General features: G+C 45.7%; 1 protein-coding gene across 1 annotated transcript; it reads right to left on the bottom strand.

The window, feature by feature from the left end:
* Positions 1-2680: 2680 nt before the first annotated feature.
* LOC146009104 (glutathione S-transferase kappa 1-like) lies at positions 2681-17580 on the bottom strand. The gene is made up of 8 exons (XM_083149162.1): positions 17425-17580; positions 15394-15475; positions 13041-13169; positions 11660-11760; positions 10379-10414; positions 10123-10239; positions 7011-7104; positions 2681-3056 (listed from the first exon to the last, which is right to left on the bottom strand). The coding sequence occupies exons 1-8, from the start codon at positions 17491-17493 to the stop codon at positions 3013-3015; spliced, it is 672 nt and encodes a 223-aa protein (XP_083005288.1). The 5' UTR covers positions 17494-17580; the 3' UTR covers positions 2681-3012.
* Positions 17581-18744: the final 1164 nt, after the last annotated feature.

Below are 18744 nucleotides of genomic sequence, written 5' to 3'. Positions count from 1 at the left end.
GTTTTAAGAAAAATGCAATTCACGGTTCTCAAAATATTATAACAATTTAATAATAACAACAATAATAAAACAATATAAAATATGTATATATAAAAAATGGTGAATCACTCTAGTACTGTGATATATTGAAGCTAGCTATCACGGGGATAATCAGGTGTTTTTAGCTGGTCAGCTTAAAGTTCAGTTGTGAAATATAAAGCTTGAGCTGTATATTACCATCCCATTTGGCCCGATTTGAATGGCCTGATGCTGTGACACGGTGTCCAGTAAATGTCCTATAATTTCAAGGACTCAAGATTCCCACTGATATCCTCTTGCATTCATCTGGATCGATTAGGGATCATGCAGTTATCCCACATATGTCGGTAGTCCAGGAAAAAACAAGAGTCCTTTGGAGAGAGGTGGACAGGTCACTTGGCAGGATGGATGATGGCAAGGAACAGCAGTATTTACAGGTGCTCAACGCGTTTCCCCGGTATCACCGGCTTCATCAGGAGCAAGTATGCTTCACTGAAAATCAGATTCACCCTATTCAACGATCACTGTTCGCCGAAAGTGAACAGTGAATGCCATGTGCGATTGGACCCTGTACTTTAGGAGTCTATTAAAACGGGATACTTCAGCATCCCGGCAATGGTATCCTGACATCAATGAGGATCCCGGCACTGGAATCCTGACTGCTGGGATGCCTAGCGTAGGTATGCTAAGTGTGGGTATGGTTGTGATTTAGAGGACCCAGGGGCAAGATGTACCAAGGGGTTGGGATCATTTGGTCTACTGCATTATGGTCGAAAGTCATTAGGTCGAATCCATTAGGTCGACATGACTCTAGGTCGACATGGGAAAAGGTCGACATGATTCTAGGTCGAAAGGTCGATAGTTCGACAGGTCATTAGTTCGACAAGGTCATTAGTTCGACATTGTATATGTCGACATTCACAAGGTCGACATGGGGTTTTTCACTGTTTTTTTACCTGAATGTCAACACAGTCAACATGGACACAGTTTAAAGTGCACTGCATCCGCTCGCTATGCGTCGGGCACGGTGCCTCGCTACGCTTGGCACACTATTTTATTCTCCCACCACGCCCTAGTGGATGGTAGGGCATGAAATACCGCCTGTCGGCACATGTTGGCTCAAAAAACAGTGAAAAACTCCATGTCGACCTTGTGAATGTCGACATAGACAATGTCGAACTAATGACCTTGTCGAACTAATGACCTGTCGAACTAATGACCTTTCGAACTAGAATCATGTCGACCTTTTCCCATGTCGACCTAGAGTCATGTCGACCTTTTAGCATGTCGACCTAATGGATTCGACCTAATGACTGTCGACCATAATGCAGTAGACCAAATGACCGCATCCCGTACCAAGCATTGAAAGGTGATAAAATGGAGTGATAACCCACCCGCCAATCTGCTCCTTACTGTCATTTTTTATTACACTCAGCCTGTGACATGGCAGTTAGGAGTTGAATGGCTGGTATTTTATCACTCTTCACTTTATCACTTTTCAAGCTTAGTACATCTGACCCTAGGAGAAGATTTGGGGTGAGGCTGTGGGCCAAGGGGGTTATGTTTAGTGGGAATGGTGTTGGGGTCACGCACTAGCAGGGAGGGACAGGGTTAGGCTGAAGGGGGGAGGGACACGTCAGGTTAGGTTTAGGTTGTGAGAAGGGAAGGTTTTGTGGGGGGGGGGTTAAGTATACTTACGTGACCAGTTGGCATTCTCTCCTCTGGGATGCCGATGTCTGTATTCTGACCGCCAGCATCCCAACGGACATTCATATATTCTTTTAAACCACATAATCTGACATAACATTACACTCAGCTGGTGTCATTTTAGTCCAAAGTGAAGAACAGCACTGGAGACTATCCAATAACCCCCAGAAGCTGCAGTGCCTTCTGGGAGTCCTTGCAATCCAAGGGTTGCTGAGTTACAGCCATGGGAACTGCCTTTGCCATCTCCCTCCACTCTTTGCCCCCTGCTAGCAATAGTCAACCCCACTTTCCAGACTATAACTAATAGGCTTCATTTTACCTACCGATTACCTATATTTCCTATATGTTTCTATCAATAATTCTGCCTTGTTTCACCTATGAACACACGTTTTCCATAGTGAAACTGAAGAGCGTGCTATTCCTTACAGGGATAACCGATACATTCATTCTGTAATAGAAGAAAGGCACATTCTAGAAATATTGCCCCTCTCCCTAGAAGTCTCGTTCCCTATGTGAGTTGTCAATTAAATGAGCTCATGGGTTTCCTATACCCACCCACAGACGTGTTTCAACAAAATGTTTAATAGTTGGACCCATTGACAGTACGAGCTTTAAGATCACAATTGCCCATTCATTTATGCCATGAGAACAACGTTTAAATGGCCACATCAGGCCTGTGTTAACCTGACCACTCCCCATTACCACCCCCAAATGCTGCATACCTTACGAATTCCTCATTGCAAGTGGCATCATAATTAAATTGGCCCGTGTGTGCTGCAGGTTACACATTGACCAACTTGTGTACTTTATCTGCTCTGCTCCTGCATTTTAAAGAGTCCCAATGTGTAGTTATACTGTATAAAATAATAAAAACATTCCAGCCAGCAGATATAAAGCCCATATGGTGAACAATGGTTTCATTTAATACTGTAGTATATCACACAAAGGTCAATAATCAGACTATGCAAACTGAATTTATTAACATTAGTGTTAGTGGCAGATATAGTTTATAACAGATGTTCCTAATCTCTGGTTGCAGCCTTGGATTAAACCTGTGATTTATCGTTTGGAAACAATTACTGTGCAGGTTTCATTTATTGTATTTACCGGTGGCTATATTATAGCCAATTATATATTTTGTGCCAAAATACATCACATAATGATATACTTTAATCACATATTATTGCAGTTTTATCAGTTCAGTAGATCTCATCCTGTAATACACAGATGGCTTTCAGTCTGTCCATAACCTCAACCTCGTGCCAATGTCTCCCTCTCTTTGATGTGTCACAGTCTGGGTTTTTGAGGTACTGGTCCGAGCCATTGTTCACCTACAAGAAAAAATTTGATATGAGATATATTGTATATTAGAATATACAGTATCGGGGGTTGCACCTGCGCACTGAATCCTTGGGCTAGCTGCCGCACTTAACGGATGACTAATCCGCTGGGTTTTATTACAGAATACTTGTTGGTTTAGTGCTGCGCTCCGCCCTTTTTATGGTTGAAATAAATGTAAAAATAAATGAAGAATAAACCGTGGGTGTTAATTTAAATAAAATGAAGCTTTACTGGTAATTTTAAGGTGAATGAATGATGCTAATAATCAGTACAATGATTCAATTAGTCCATCAATAAGATCAATCAAGTGAAGTAAAACAAAACAAAACAAGAAGCCAAAAAACAAAACCAAAACAAAAACAAAAAAACAACAAAAATAGGGATCAGGGACTCGGTATTTTAAACGGAGTTTGATTCCTGTTATAATGTCCTGTTTGGGATTTCTGTGTGTTCTATGCACAATCACAGAACAAGAATGGTTACTTGGATGAATAGGTATACCAAAACAAAAAACAAAACCAGAGTCGTGATCGCTGATGTGCATACACGTTACTGGTGGCTTGTGTGAGCCGGGTTGATCCCGGTTACAATCTTGGTAGTGTCAGTGTGTCAGAAACGGCGTCCCGTTAGCTGACAAAGTCTGAGGGTGTACACAGTCCTTTTAAAAGTGAATCTTCAGGTACCTCTTTCGCATTGGTGGTCAGCGGCGCCCGGTTTTCGGGGGAAAGTGTTTGCCTGATGCCGCAGGTTGCCCGGACTTCTGGAGGCTCTTACAGTGGGACCGCTTGCACTCGGGGCTGCGCGTTAACACTGCTCCCTGTGCTGCGGTACACTCACTGTGAAGTCTCCCTGTCTCGGAGGTTTACAGGACACCGCCACGGATACCGATGTGGTCCGCGGCTGTGCCTGCTTCACCTCTCTACGGGTTCCCTGCACCAGTGGGCTATCCTCTCCCCGTACTCACCTCTGCTCTCGGCGGCCTCGGTCCCACGATGTAACTGACGTTCACAGTCTGGCGTGTGCACAAGCCGGCTGTCAGCGTCTCTGCTTCCAAAGTCCTGGCGTCTCAGCCTGTTAGAGGGATCTGTTTACAATGTTGGGTCAGTTGTTCCTCCAACGCGTTTCAGCTACCATGTAGCCTTCTTCCCATGGAGTCCTGCAACGGTGGCAGCAGTGCTGTGGAAATTGCCAGATACTGTTTGCAACACTGAGCATGCCCGCAGGACACCTGCGGGCATGCTCAGTGTTGCAAACAGTATCTGGCAATTTCCACAGCACTGCTGCCACCGTTGCAGGACTCCATGGGAAGAAGGCTACATGGTAGCTGAAACGCGTTGGAGGAACAACTGACCCAACATTGTAAACAGATCCCTCTAACAGGCTGAGACGCCAGGACTTTGGAAGCAGAGACGCTGACAGCCGGCTTGTGCACACGCCAGACTGTGAACGTCAGTTACATCGTGGGACCGAGGCCGCCGAGAGCAGAGGTGAGTACAGGGAGAGGATAGCCCACTGGTGCAGGGAACCCGTAGAGAGGTGAAGCAGGCACAGCCGCGGACCACATCGGTATCCGTGGCGGTGTCCTGTAAACCTCCGAGACAGGGAGACTTCACAGTGAGTGTACCGCAGCACAGGGAGCAGTGTTAACGCGCAGCCCCGAGTGCCAGCGGTCCCACTAAGAGCCTCCAGAAGTCCGGGCAACCTGCGGCATCAGGCAAACACTTTCCCCCGAAAACCGGGCGCCGCTGACCACCAATGCGAAAGAGGTACCTGAAGATTCACTTTTAAAAGGACTGTGTACACCCTCAGACTTTGTCAGCTAACGGGACGCCGTTTCTGACACACTGACACTACCAAGATTGTAACCGGGATCAACCCGGCTCACACAAGCCACCAGTAACGTGTATGCACATCAGCGATCACGACTCTGGTTTTGTTTTGGTATACCTATTCATTCAAGTAACCATTCTTGTTCTGTGATTGTGCATAGAACACACAGAAATCCCAAACAGGACATTATAACAGGAATCAAACTCCGTTTAAAATACCGAGTCCCTGATCCCTATTTTTGTTGTTTTTTTGTTTTTGTTGTTTTGGTTTTTGGCTTCTTGTTTTGTTTTGTTTTACTTCACTTGATTGATCTTATTGATGGACTAATTGAATCATTGTACTGATTATTAGCATCATTCATTCACCTTAAAATTACCAGTAAAGCTTCATTTTATTTAAATTAACACCCACGGTTTATTCTTCATTTATTTTTACATTTATTTCAACCATAAAAAGGGCGGAGCGCAGCACTAAACCAACAAGGATTCTATATTAGAATATAGCTTATATTACAATGTATGAGAACTTTCTCTTCTGCAATTTTGTTTTAATTTCTTAAGGTTTTTTTGACATCATATAAAGATACACCCAGGGTGACAACTTAGCTGTTAAAATGTAGTGAACACAAACTTTCTGTACATTATATTACATATTCTTGGATATATATATATATATATATATATATATATATATATATATATATTTAGGCTAAGCATACCCGTGTGGGATTCATTATTTCCAGTTGCTTTTGGCTGGATGTTGCGAGTGCCTGCATCTTCAAACATCCCTATCTGGGAACCGGAGCACCGCACAAGTTGGACATCTTTATTAAGTGGAGTGCCGAGCATTACTTCTCTCTATCTATCTATATTTATATACTTATCAGAGGTGTCATTTATGCGAAGACTAATGGCGCCTATACATGGTGTGATTTCAGGGCATTTTCTAAGCGATCTTGCTAGATTGCTTAGAAAATACACCTACGTCACTGTGTGAATGGGCCATAGCGACAGCGAACGGCGGCATTATCAACCGGCGATTAAGATCCAGCATGCTGGATAAATCTAATTATTCACCAGTCACCAGACTGTGTGCTGAGCAATCTACATTGCTCCACAACATCTCCCCATTGTACCTTAAAACTGCTCCTCACCTTCTATGGTGGAAAATTCAAGTGTTGTGCACTGGACGGTGCCTACCTGAGCAAATCAAGCGATGTTCTGTTCAAGCAGACACAGCTGTTGGTGCTGACAATACTGTTATGTTGTTACATCATATTGATGGGCTGGAAACTAGTTCTCAACAGGTTCAATATTTATTCTATTTTCTAAATCCGCTGCCAAACTTCTTTAATAGAGGCTGATTTTTTTCCACCTAATACAACTGTTGTTAGAACTTCTGTAAGAGGTTCACTACCTTCTATAAATGAGACGTCCGCCTTTAGGACCACTGTACCTGGGATTAGTACAAGTCTCCACTTCCGAAATTAGAAGGGAGTGGGACATGGAAATCAAACATGATGTACATATTTTTATTTAGCATTTAAGCACTTCTGTTTGAACCTGCCAGAGTGAGAACAAACACTTCTTGAACCTGGATAAGAGAGAAACCGGATAACTGAGATACCAGTAAGTGAGACAAAGGGGGTATTCAATGTCAGGGGCACGGCTGTCGAGCAAGCTCGACAGCCGTGCCCCTGTCCCGTTCTCGCTTTGCTTGACTGGAGCTCGGCGGTCGGGATTCAATGTCCCGGCCGCCGAGAAGGGGGTGTGGCCGCGAGCTGAGGACGGAAATAGACGAGCTCCGGCCGGGAGCTCGCCTATTTCCGGCTTTTCTCGGCAGAATGAGCCCGACAGCTTGTGATGTCGGGCTCGTTCTGCGGAGAAACCCTGTTCAATGCTGTCGGGGAAGACAGCATTGAATAGGGCCCTGCAGCCATCTCCCACGTCGGGAAATGGCTGCGGGAGCACGACAGCGATTGCATACCCCCCTAAATGTACCGTCTCTTGAAATCCCACTTAACCATTTTTGACTGTAATATCAAAATAATAGCTTATGGCTTATTACCTAAACATATTGTTGACAGATAAATAGATAGAAATTTTGTTACTGACCAAGTTCATGCGCTAAAAGTTCAAAGCGGTCAGATCCAAAATACAGCTGGGGCCTGTCATTTATATGAGCCACAATAGAAGGCATACCAAAAACCTGTAATACAGTAGCAGAAGAAAGTAAAATAATGATCAGCTATAATAAAAATATAGTGATTTGTGCAACATATAAATATCAGATTAAGAGCGCACACTAATAAGTGTTCTCAGCATTACCTGTTACACCTATAATAACATTTCTCTTTCCATTGTTCTGTGTGTACAGCAAATATTGTATTTATCTTACTCTCTTTCAGACAAGGCTGCCAAGAGAATTAAGAAGTTATCAGCAGCGTCCCTACAGGAAATGACACCCGTTGTTTAAATATCTAGTGTGAAATGGGGCGTGGCCTTGTCGGTAAGGGGTGTGGCCTCACATCCCATTTTTATTGCTACAGGGGTCCAGAGATGCTTGGCTGCACCCCGTGGCCAGTGACTCTGCAGTGCCAGCTCCTACACTTTGACAGAACCTGGGTCACGCACATAATATTACAGAGCAGCACCCTGTGGGGCTCGGGTCACGGAGGAGGAGTTGGCAATGAAGTGTGACTCTCGGAGGGTGACACCTGGGTGTGGCCTGAATCAGTGTAATGACTCCCCACAGGAAGTTATTTAAAATCGACTTAAATAATTCAGGGGTAGATTTATTAAGCTTGGTGAAGTGATAAAGTGGCTGGTTTTTATCACCAGCCAATCAGCTCCTAACTGTGAAGTTACAGGCTTGGTTTGAAAAATGATAGGTAGGAGCTGATAAAAACCAGACACTTTATCACTTCACCGAGCTTTATAAATCTACCCCTCTATGACAAAAGACAAGCCCATATGAGGTCAACAGTTACAATAATTAGGTCTAATTGTATAAATAACCTAATTCTAATAAGGCAGCACAGACTGTAAAAACACAAAATACCGAGGCTACAAAGTGGAAGCAACAAGTAAATACAGAATGCTCACAGAGACAAATGTACTGCTGGATGGACTGAAGGAAGGATTTGTGGAACCATAAATATATATTTATGGGGAACAGGACAACACTTGGCTCCTGCAATTTTTCTTTTGTCAAAATATATAGAATCTGATTCAGAACCGCTACATGTTCATGCAGTTGTGCAAATTTGTGCCAAATCCAAATAGCCAAAATACAGTGCCTTGCAAAAGTATTCACCCCTGACTTTTTACAGATTTGTTACATTACAACCTGTAATTTTTTATTTTTTTTATATGAATTTTATGTGATGGATCTGCACAAAAAAGTCTAAGGAGGGTATTCACTCTCCCGCAGCCATCTCCCGACAGGGGAGATGGCTGCATGGCCCTATTCAATGCTGTCTTCCCTGACAGCACTGAACAGGGGATCTCGGCAGAACGAGCCCGACTTCACAAGCAGTCGGGCTCATTCTGCTGAGAACAGCTGGGAAGTGACGAGCTCCTGGTTGCAGCTCACCCCTCCCTGGCCACAGCTCGCAGCCACGCCCCCTTCTTGTCCAGCTACAGGCGGGACATTGAATCCCGCCTGCAAAACAGGACAGGGTCATGGCTGTCGCGCCACCTCGACAGCCGTAACCCAAGATTGAAAGAATCTTATAAAAAAATAAAAATCTGAAAATTGTCATGAGCATATGTATTCACCCCCTTTGCTACGAAGCTTCTCAAAAATTCTTGTGCAACCAGTTATCTTCAGAAGTCACATAATTAGTGAAATGAAGACCACCTGTGTGCAATCTTTGGGGGGTATTCAATGTCAGGGGAACGGCTGTCGAGCAAGCTCGACAGCCGTGCCCCTGTCCCGTTCTCGCTTGGCTCGACTGGAGCTCGGCGGTCGGGATTCAATGTCCCGGCCGCCGAGCGGCGAGAAGGGGGCGTGGCCGCGAGTTGATGACGGAAATAGACGAGCTCCGGCCAGGAGCTCGCCTATTTCCGGCTTTTCTCGGCAGAACGAGCCCGACAGCTTATGCTGTCGGGCTCGTTCTGCGGTGAAACCCTGTTCAATGCTGTCGGGGAAGACAGCATTGAATAGGGCCCCGCAGCCATCTCCCCCGTCGGGAGATGGCTGCGGGAGCACGACTGTGTTTGAATACCCCCCTAAGTGTCACGTGATCTGTCAGTATAAACACGCCTTTTCTGAAAATCCCCAGAGGCTGCACTAAGCAAGAGGCATCGCACCATGAAGACCAAGGAACTCTCAAAACAGGTCAAAGGGACAAAGTTGTTGAGAAGTACAAGTCAGGGAGGGGTTTAAAAAAAATATCCAAATCTTTGATGATCCCTCAGAGCACCATCAACCATCATCAAGGGAGGGCCGCCCACAAAAACTCACAGACCGGGCAAGGAGGTTATTAATCGTCGTTAAGGCAGCACAGAGACCAAAAGGTAACCCTGAAGAAGCTGCACAGTTCCACAACAGAGACTGGTATATCTGCGTATGGGACCACAATAAGCCGTACACTCCATAGGGCTGGGCTTTATACAACAGTGGCCAGAAAAAAAGCCATTACTTATTTTGTCCTATTTGTTGGCATGTTCTGCGAATGAAATGATGCAAACCTTCAAACAACCCATTTTAGTTCCAGGTTGTGAGGCAACAAAACATGAAAAATACTTTTGCAAGGCACTGTTTGTACTGTATATGCAGAGTGTATGCACATAGGCGCTGTTGTGAATGAGGCAGATGGTATCAGGGGGAAACTGATGGGCGGTGGCTAGAATTACACGCATGGTCCATTTTACAACACACCAGTGAATGCGGGTAGGTACCCTGACGTGCAGCCACAGACATAAAATTCATAGTCAGGTGGAGAAACTGTACCTGCCATAGAGCTGGGGCATCTTTCAATGTCGCGACTTATGGTGGCATCTAAAGATGCTTCAATGGGTATTACTGTGTGTAATTGGCATCTCAGAGATTGCACATTTACCCGCACAGTTGTACACAAGGGAAGGAGGATGTAGCAGCATTGGCATAAAACAGACAAATACCAATATATACCGTACCGCTGGGAGCGACTCAGCAACAGGACATGACGTTTAAATGGGACCTAAGACGATCACTCGATAGATCCCGCTCATCAGTGCTTACCCCATAAGCCAAAGCTTTATCTGTAGTCTCCTTCAGTTGGTTCTTAACCTCTGGGGAAGATATTGTGCTCAGCACCTGCTTAGCCTGTTCTTCCGGCATCCCGGCCTTTCTAGCAGCCTGCAAGAGTACAGAGCATATGATCACACAGGATGGAAAACATATTGAAAAGCAGCCAAGTGCCCTATAAATAAATAATCTATTAATTATTGTTAATGCCACTAAATGCAGCACTTGCAGTTAGTGTGATGATTATTACCTCCAGTATACTCTCTGGTTCTGTAATATCCTTATCCTGTTGGAACACAAGAACATCAGAAATGTACATATATTTTATAGTGAGCTACTGTATAAATGTGAATGATAGAGCATGTACAGATGTATTCTCCTTCATCATTGCTGCAGTCACGATAGACAGCCCTTCTGGTTGCGCCTAGTAACAACTGCATTCACTAACAGAGTCTTTTCATGCATCTTTCTCCCGGAAACGTCTTATTCACATCATGTAATACATACGGATGAGCGGTGGACAGGATGCCAGGTGGTAAGCATACGGACGCCGGCATTCCATTGGAGGTAATCCCGACAGAGGTACGGCAAATATACTTACGGTCTCCCTGCAAATGCCTAACCCTCCCTTCATACAGCCTAACCCCCACATTGTTCGCCCCCAGCCTAACCCTCCTATCACGCAACCTAAGCTCTAAGTGCCTAATGTTCACTAGTGCCTAAGCCTAACAACACCACCACCCCTCTCTGCCTAATGCCAACCCACATACTTACGATCAGGATGCCGTCAATATTCAGACTAACTCTGCTCATTAACATTATGGGCGGGATGTACTAAGGGGAAAATGCGGTAAAACCCCCATTTTACAGCATTTTCATATGTATTAAAACCCCGCCGCCACAATACCGCTTAGTAGCCTATGGGCTTCTTTTCGCCACCCAACGCCTCCGCCACAAACCCGCCAACCCCCCTGTCCCCCTCCCTCTGGCTTAACTTAGTCCAGGTCCTCCTGGACCCGGAAGGTAAGCCCTTCCTCCCCCTAGTAAAGCAGCCGGCCGTCCTTCCGGCTGCAGGAGGGAGGAGAAGGCGCCGGGGACAGCCTGCTTAGCTGTCTCTGGCGTGAGGGGAGAAGCAGGCGGCAGGGAGATGACGGAGACCCCCCGCACACCACAGCACAGGTATCGCGGGGGGTTCTCCGCCACCGCACCGCGATGTCAGCCGCATATATTAGCGAAGGGCGGCAATGTCTTTTAATACATCCGGCCCTATATGTGGCATGTGTATATTCTGTGTGCAACTGAGGCTGTATCTGCATTTGATCTTCTACTTTACAAGCCGCAATATCATTTTTATCAGCAAAGTCTGCTTGTGCAGCTTATCCGCATGTTAAGAAGACACATTTTGGGGGAGAAAAGACACTCGTCGCAGGCGAGTTTCATGCACGCTATATGTTGCGACTAGGCAGAGACTACATAAAAGAGGATGCATCTATAGTTAGAGGAAGACTCCGGTAAACAAAGTAACACCAACCTCAGACCATATCCGCACCCACAGCTCCCGGGAAACTGACTCTAGGAATTCTGGATGTGACATCTGAACAGCAGTGACAAAACGCATGGCCGACAGGCTCCCTGTGAAATGCACTCTGACATGTTACAGAGGAAACGGAGCATGGAGGAAGAGAAATCATTGGTTACCGTAAGATAGGAATCTTATGGTCACTTGAGTCAGTACAGGTTGATGCGATAAGAATACAGATGCCAGTGGGTTAGGGGGAGAGGAAGCTTAGGTTTAGGCTGCAGGAGAGGGAGGGTTAGAGTTATGCACTAAGAAGAGGCATTGGGGAATAGGCTATGGGGTAAGGGTTAGGGTGCAGGTTTGGAAGGTATGGGCAGGGTTGTCCACACCAGTTTACTGCCACCACCACCAGTTCAACTGTTATTCACTGGTCGCTTGTTTTCATGTGAGGGCCAATGTATTTTATTTTTGTTACTAGGGGTGACGAGTGCGATTGTTTTTCAAATCTGGGCCAATGTTTTTTTTTCCTGTGGGTGTCAACAGGGTTTTCCCAGTGGGGTTTGATGGTGTGCCTTGGCAATTTTAAAATCTTGCTTGATGTGCCGTGAGTTGAAAAATAGTGGAGAATCACTGGGTTAGGCTGCGGAATGGTGTGTTAGGGGGCAGGCAGAAGGTAAGTATACTTACCGTACCCCCTGTCAAGACTCGTCATTGGGCAGATGGGATGCCGGTGTCGATCTTCAGACTCAGGCATCCCATCTGCTGGTCATCCGCATGTACTGCAGTATAAATAATGTTGATGTGTAAAGTGCACACAGTAACTAAATGGAGCACTTACTATGTCCATTTATCAATTACGACAGAAATATCCCCCCGCTTTATTTAAAAATAAAAGCTGGCAATATACAAATGTAAAGCTAGTTTAGTAGAACAACATTTATTTTAGTCTTCTGGGGCTCATACTATGTAGTAGATATACCATACAAGGAACACCCAGTCCACAAAAACAGCAAATGTGAATACTGTATACAGTATACACAAAACACTCAACTAGTTTACATGTCCATCAGGTGCCCATACACAGTACAATTATTGTATGTAATTTGGACTAGATTGCATAGCATTGCATTGCAAAACATATGCAATGCGATGCAATCTAGTCCAAATTGCATACAATAATTGTACCATGTATGGGCATCTTTAGATACAGCACTTGCTTAATGGTATCATCATTTTGAAACAGTAAACAGGACATTTCTGGAAATTGGTTTTCTAAACTAACATTGAAGCCGTTTGAAGCCAACTGCTACTAACATGTTGCTTTAAAAACAAAACACGGACCTTGTCCCTAACCTAAGGCACAAATATATTCCAGCTCAATATACAGACTGACCTTTCTTTATGACAACATTGAAGAAATCACTTGGTTGGTGGAGAGGAACCTGATAAAATTTAGACAGTCTGTCCGTGTCTTGTGCCATGTAAGCACCTTTACTGGGGACCATGGCAGGAGCTTTGTTACCTGTATCAGAAAAGAATCACAGTTTTCCAGATATTATTATACAAACACAGTATAGAAATGTGTCCACACACACTGTTCCTGTAGTCACTCCAAACAGCCCTTCTAGATGTATCAGGTCCTGTAAGACTCGACTTCCACGGATACTTATATTACTGCTAGCGTGATATGGGCACTTTTCATCAGATTTTGATGGATCTGTTTGATAAATAGGATGTAAAGTGTAAAATCGCATGCGTCTCCACTCCGGTTATGATCCGTGGTCCCATCGGATCGGAGCTGGAGATCACAAGGACTGCACTAAAGATGTATGGGGTCCCTCAGCCTTTGCTGGGATTGCATACGATACATTGTATGCAAAAGGACTGCACATGATGTATTATATGGGATCCGGCTGCTTGGGAAGCTGCCAGTGGTTCAAGGGTATTTTTATGCTACTGTATATTCCCCCTCCAAGAAGTCGCGTAAGTGTACGGGCACCTTACGTCACACGAGACTGCAAAATTTATTTGCTGTACAACACTTTGTATATCTGTGGGTGACTGAGGGGCCCATTTATCATGATTGCATTTACAATGCGATCTGAGTGGAATATTGTATCATCCCTGAGGGCGCAGGGACAGGGCTCTGAAAGCGCAAAGCGCTGGAAGCCGGGGGGTTTGCACATGCACGATTATGCGCTGACACCTCTGATCGCACTGCCCCCGCCGGCAGTGCGATCCCATAGCCATAGGCTACAATGGGCTATCGCCTTTCCAAAATGGCGATAAACCTGGGATGCAAAGCCTGGCTGCCCGATGTTGATACATCGGGCAGCTTCGCATCCCCCATAGAAACCTATGGGGGATGCGGCCGGTAGCGCTGCAGGGGGGATCGCAGCAGGGATGCGGTCCCCCCCGATTTAGCCGCAAATACTGTTTGATAAATGGGCCCGAGAGCCAAACTGTATGTGCTACAATGCAGCTGCTTTGACTTTCATACACACCAAGGGCCTGATTCAGACCTGTTTGCTAGGCTTCGTATACTCCCAGCCTCACGAACAGGTCAGCAGCGCCCCCCCCCCCCCCACTAGCATGCGAGGGGATGTGTACAAGAACACATCCCCTCACATGCAGCCAAAGAGGAGAGAATTCATTCAATGGACGCCGACCATCAAATAATTTCTCTCCCCTTTGGAAGTAAAAGTTTTATTTCAGCTGCCGAAAAGGGGGCAAGCACTGACATCATGTGACCTTAGCCGCCCACCCCCAACAAGCATCAACCTGCCTGTGTTTTTATGGGGTCACCCACAAAGCGCTGGGAGTTCCCCTGCTCCAGCTGTCACCCCCCCCAATTGGGAAAGGGGCTGAACTCGGCCTACTACGAGCAGTCTGAATCAGCCTCCAAGTTTTGTTGCGCTCCATATACATATGAAGACCATAGAACATGTTATTTCAATTCAGTGGATTCACTATTAAAGAGCAAACATACTTTACCCTTTGTTATCAGTATAATCATCCAAGGACAACAGCCACAGATAGGAAATACTGCTGAATGGTTCATACACAGACACAGGGTAACGAATGGAGGTTCTGGGAGATGCAGGATTCGATGAGGGTCTAGACAGTGGACATTATTCAGGTCCATTCACAGCATTGTGTGCATTTGCATGGGTCCGATGTTGCACTATGCGCATGCATACACGGCGAACAAACAGTTTGCTGGGTGCACGCACCTATCATTGAGGGCGGGGCGGCGGGCTGTCCCATTAGCATATGGGAAAGCCTTTTCATGCACGTTCTCATGCTAATGAGGCCGTGATGGACATGCGGACAGCCGACATCACCGCCCTCTTCGCCATGAGCGTACATGCATATATAAGGTGCTCAGAGCAACCTTACATATGCGTGCACCTTCCACATCTTTCGATGGTCGGCCCAGTGGCATACGCATGGATGTTTATCCATTTGCACCCATTGCGAACGTACGCGCCATGCGAATGGTGGACCAGCATACCACCATTCGGAAGGCAGGATCTGGTTCACTCGCAAGGATGAGAATTCGCACCCCAGCCAATGAACCAGAATAACCTCCAGTATGTAAATTCCATACAGTATTGACAACATGATGCAGGAATCACACTGGCTATTCCCAGAGTGGTATGTTACTGTGTACAGCAGAACTATATTATTGATGCAGAATACTGGTGTGCTATATAAATAATCATGCTTCATGTTCTGTGACATACCAGATGCATGCATTATTCCCCCAAGGAACCCGGGACGCAACTGAAGATCTACATTCCACACGTTCTTATACCGGCACATAACCTATCACAGAGAGAATCACAGCATAAATCCACAGAGAAGAGCTGGAGATATTTTCTGCACATCCAACTTTCATTACAACAACATACGGCTGACGTTCGCACCGAATGTGTATATGATTACTATCCAAGTCTAAAGTCACTTAATCGTTGACTTGTGAAATTGTATGACCTTCGTTTACTGAATTGTTAATTAGTAATTCTTTTGTTACCGAACACTCTGAAATAATGTGAAAGAGGAGAATGAGAACAGTAGTGCAATAAATAAATAGCTTTTCATTTGCAGCCATTTCATTAAAGCAGGGGTGTCCAAACTTTTTGCAAAGATGGCCAGATTTGGTGAGGTGAAAATGTGTGGGGGCTGACAATTCAGCCTGAACCATGATTCACATCAGAAGACTGAACAAATAATTTGTTTTACCTGCTCTAGTGTGAAGGGTGATACCGGGATCTTGACTGCAGTAAATAGTACAGGTCTGCTCCCCCCTTCTCTGCATGTCCCCCACTCTGCCCCCATTCAATCTATTTCCCCCAGCCTGCTCCCCCCTTCTAGTGTATTTCCGCCAGCCTGCTCCCACCATGTCCCCAATTCTGCTCCCATTTAATCTATTTCCCCCAGCCTACTCCCCCTTCTCTGCATCGCCCTCACTCTGCCCCATTCAGTGTATTTCCCCCAGCCTGCTCCTTGCACGAACCCCACTATGCCCCCATTCAGTGTATTTCCCCCAGCCTGCTCCCCCTTCTCTAAATGTCCCCCACTCTGCCCAATTCAATCTATTTCCCCCAGCCTGCTCCTTCACAGTATATCCCCCCTGCCTGACCCTCCTTCTCTGTATGGCCCCTTCGGTAATACCCCGTTTACACCGCCGCAAAACCCCGGCGGTGTAAATGGGACACGCCATGTCCCTTTAAACTGGACTTCTACCCAGGTCCCGGCTAGGACCTGGGTAGAGGGCGGTGTGAATGGGTGCGCCGGGTCACCCAAGGTAATGTGCGCTCGCTGTAGGCCCCAACTCTACATTCACGCACGGTATGTCCTGCTTCTAATGCTCAGCCTGCTTCCGGCTGGAGGCCACTTAAAGTGACATCACGGGCCACCACGGGCCACAATTGGCCCCCGGGCCGGACTTTGGACATGCCTGCATTAAATGTTAAAGTGGTTCTCCCTATCTGTCATCATGCCGACATGCAGCGCCTGTGTGAGGAAGGACGCACAGCATGTGGTTACAATGTGGTTGGGGAATGTTGGATCTCTCCAGTGTCCCTTTTACAATAGTTCTGGACACTTACTACAGTACATAAGTGATGGCTATACATGCAAAAAACAACAACACAATCTCCAAGTTTTTACCATAAACAATAAAACAAGGGAATGAATAGAGAATTCCATTAAGAAAATTTTTATGAAGGTTTTTTTTCTTCTAGTTTCTTACAGTATGTTTAGCGATTTATATTTCTGATCTGTCTCCACTTTTTCCCCATCTTCTTGTGTACGGTATATAATATAAAAAGACCAGAGGCACTTAGATAAATAAATCAGGAATACGCAGCACCAAGTTTATTGGTGACTCTTTTTTTTTTTTTTACACACACATATACATACATTTTACCATTCCATCCCTTTAACCTGGGACACCAATAAACTACACAGGTTCTGTAGCTGGCTGATGTTCAAGGCTGCATTTCATCTGGTGTTAACTTTTTATCAGCCACAGAACCTGTAATATATATATATATATATATATATTTTTTTTTTAAATATCGATAAACATGTACTGTATCTGATAAAGAATGTGACAGGCAGAGGAGAAAATAAACCAGTACAGATACGCACAGTAGTAGTATGTACTGTTGTACATAGTGCATGTATTGCTTGGTGTTAGGCTACTGCTTCCTGGGCAGTTGCACACATTGAAGTTATCTATATAGTGTGCATTGTAAATACATACAGACCTCAAACCCCAGCCAGGAGTATGGGGAGACCACATCATAGAACAGCTCGATCACCTTCCGCTGAGACATGTTGTTGTATTCCGTAGTAGTACTACTGACAGTCACAGCATTAATACCTGGTCACGTGACCGAAGGGATTGTGGGACGGAGAATTGTTCCTCCTTCCTCCTGTAGCTTAGTGACCTTGCTGTGGCTGACTGCTGCCACCTGCTGCTCTGTGTATGTATTGCAATCGAAATGGGAGCTGCTGCTGCTGCTGCTGCTGCTGCTGCTGCTGCTGCTGCTGCTGCTGCTGCTGCTTAAATTGTAGAATAAGGTAGTAGAGAAGATCCACAGTAGTCAGGGTGAGGGGGAATATGAGGTGAAACTGAGGGGTAGATTTATTAAGCTCGGCGAAGTGATACAGTATCTGGTTTTTATCACCGGCCAATCACATCCTACCTGTGCAGTTACAGGCTTGGGGCCAGATGCACTAAGCTTCAAAAGTGATAAAATAGAGAGTGATAAACAACCAACCAATCAGCTCCAACCTGTCATATTTCAAACCCAATCTGTAACATGGCAGCTAGGAGCTGATTGGCTGGCTGTTTGTCACTCGCCGTTTTATCACCTTTGAAGTTAGTGCATCTGGCCCTAGGTGCCAATTTATGTTTTTGCTGGTGGGTGCTCAAGACAAAAATAGAGGAGTGGCTTCATGGGGAAGGGGTGTGGCCACAAAATAATACCAATTTACCAATTTATATTACGGAGCACAAATTACGGCAACAGAGTTACACATCCATAAATGCCCCCACAGTGCAGGTACATAAATGCCCCCACAGTGCAGGTGCATAAATGCCCCCACAGTGCAGGTACATAAATGCCCCCACAGTGCAGGTACTCCGCGGACAGAATGCACTCTTCCCAGCATACTGTTTCCCAGGTGGCGGGTCCGGCGATGTGGGGGCTGCAGCTGCAAATTAGCAAGTTAATATTGCCTTCCAGCAGCGGGACTCGGCCCAGTGGGTGCTCAACAATTTCCGTGGGTGCTCGGGCCCTTGAGCACCCACAGAATCGGCACCTATGGCCCCAGGTTTGAAAAATGACTGGTAGGAGCTGATTGCCTGGCTGTTTATCACTCTCCGTTTTATCACTTTTTAAGTTAGTGCATCTGGCCCCAGGTTTGAATGACGCATTTGTGTCATTTTAGCCCTGCCCCCGCAGTGCAATGCATAAAATACCGGCATTGCATGGTGGGGGCGTGACTAAAATGACACGGTTGCTCTAGCCAGTTCACTGCCCCAGCACCGCCAATTTTTGCTCCCAGATTTGGCCCTGCCC

The sequence above is a fragment of the Crinia signifera genome, chromosome 6 (genome assembly GCF_055691185.1).
Source record: "Crinia signifera chromosome 6, ASM5569118v1, whole genome shotgun sequence".
Classification (NCBI taxonomy): Eukaryota; Metazoa; Chordata; class Amphibia; order Anura; family Myobatrachidae; genus Crinia; species Crinia signifera.
The sequence above is the reverse complement of the archived record's forward strand: the minus strand, read 5'-3'. Positions and strand labels throughout refer to the sequence as shown.

Coding starts and splice junctions, on each gene's coding strand:
- LOC146009104 (XM_083149162.1), bottom strand. CDS start 17,493: ATGTCTCAGCGGAAGGTGATCGAGCTGTTCTATGATGTGGTCTCCCCA. Junction 7,105..10,122: donor ATAAAGCTTTGGCTTATGGG/GTAAGCACTGAT, acceptor ACTGTATTACAG/GTTTTTGGTATGCCTTCTAT. Junction 3,057..7,010: donor ACTTTTAGCGCATGAACTTG/GTCAGTAACAAA, acceptor TTTTTCTTGTAG/GTGAACAATGGCTCGGACCA.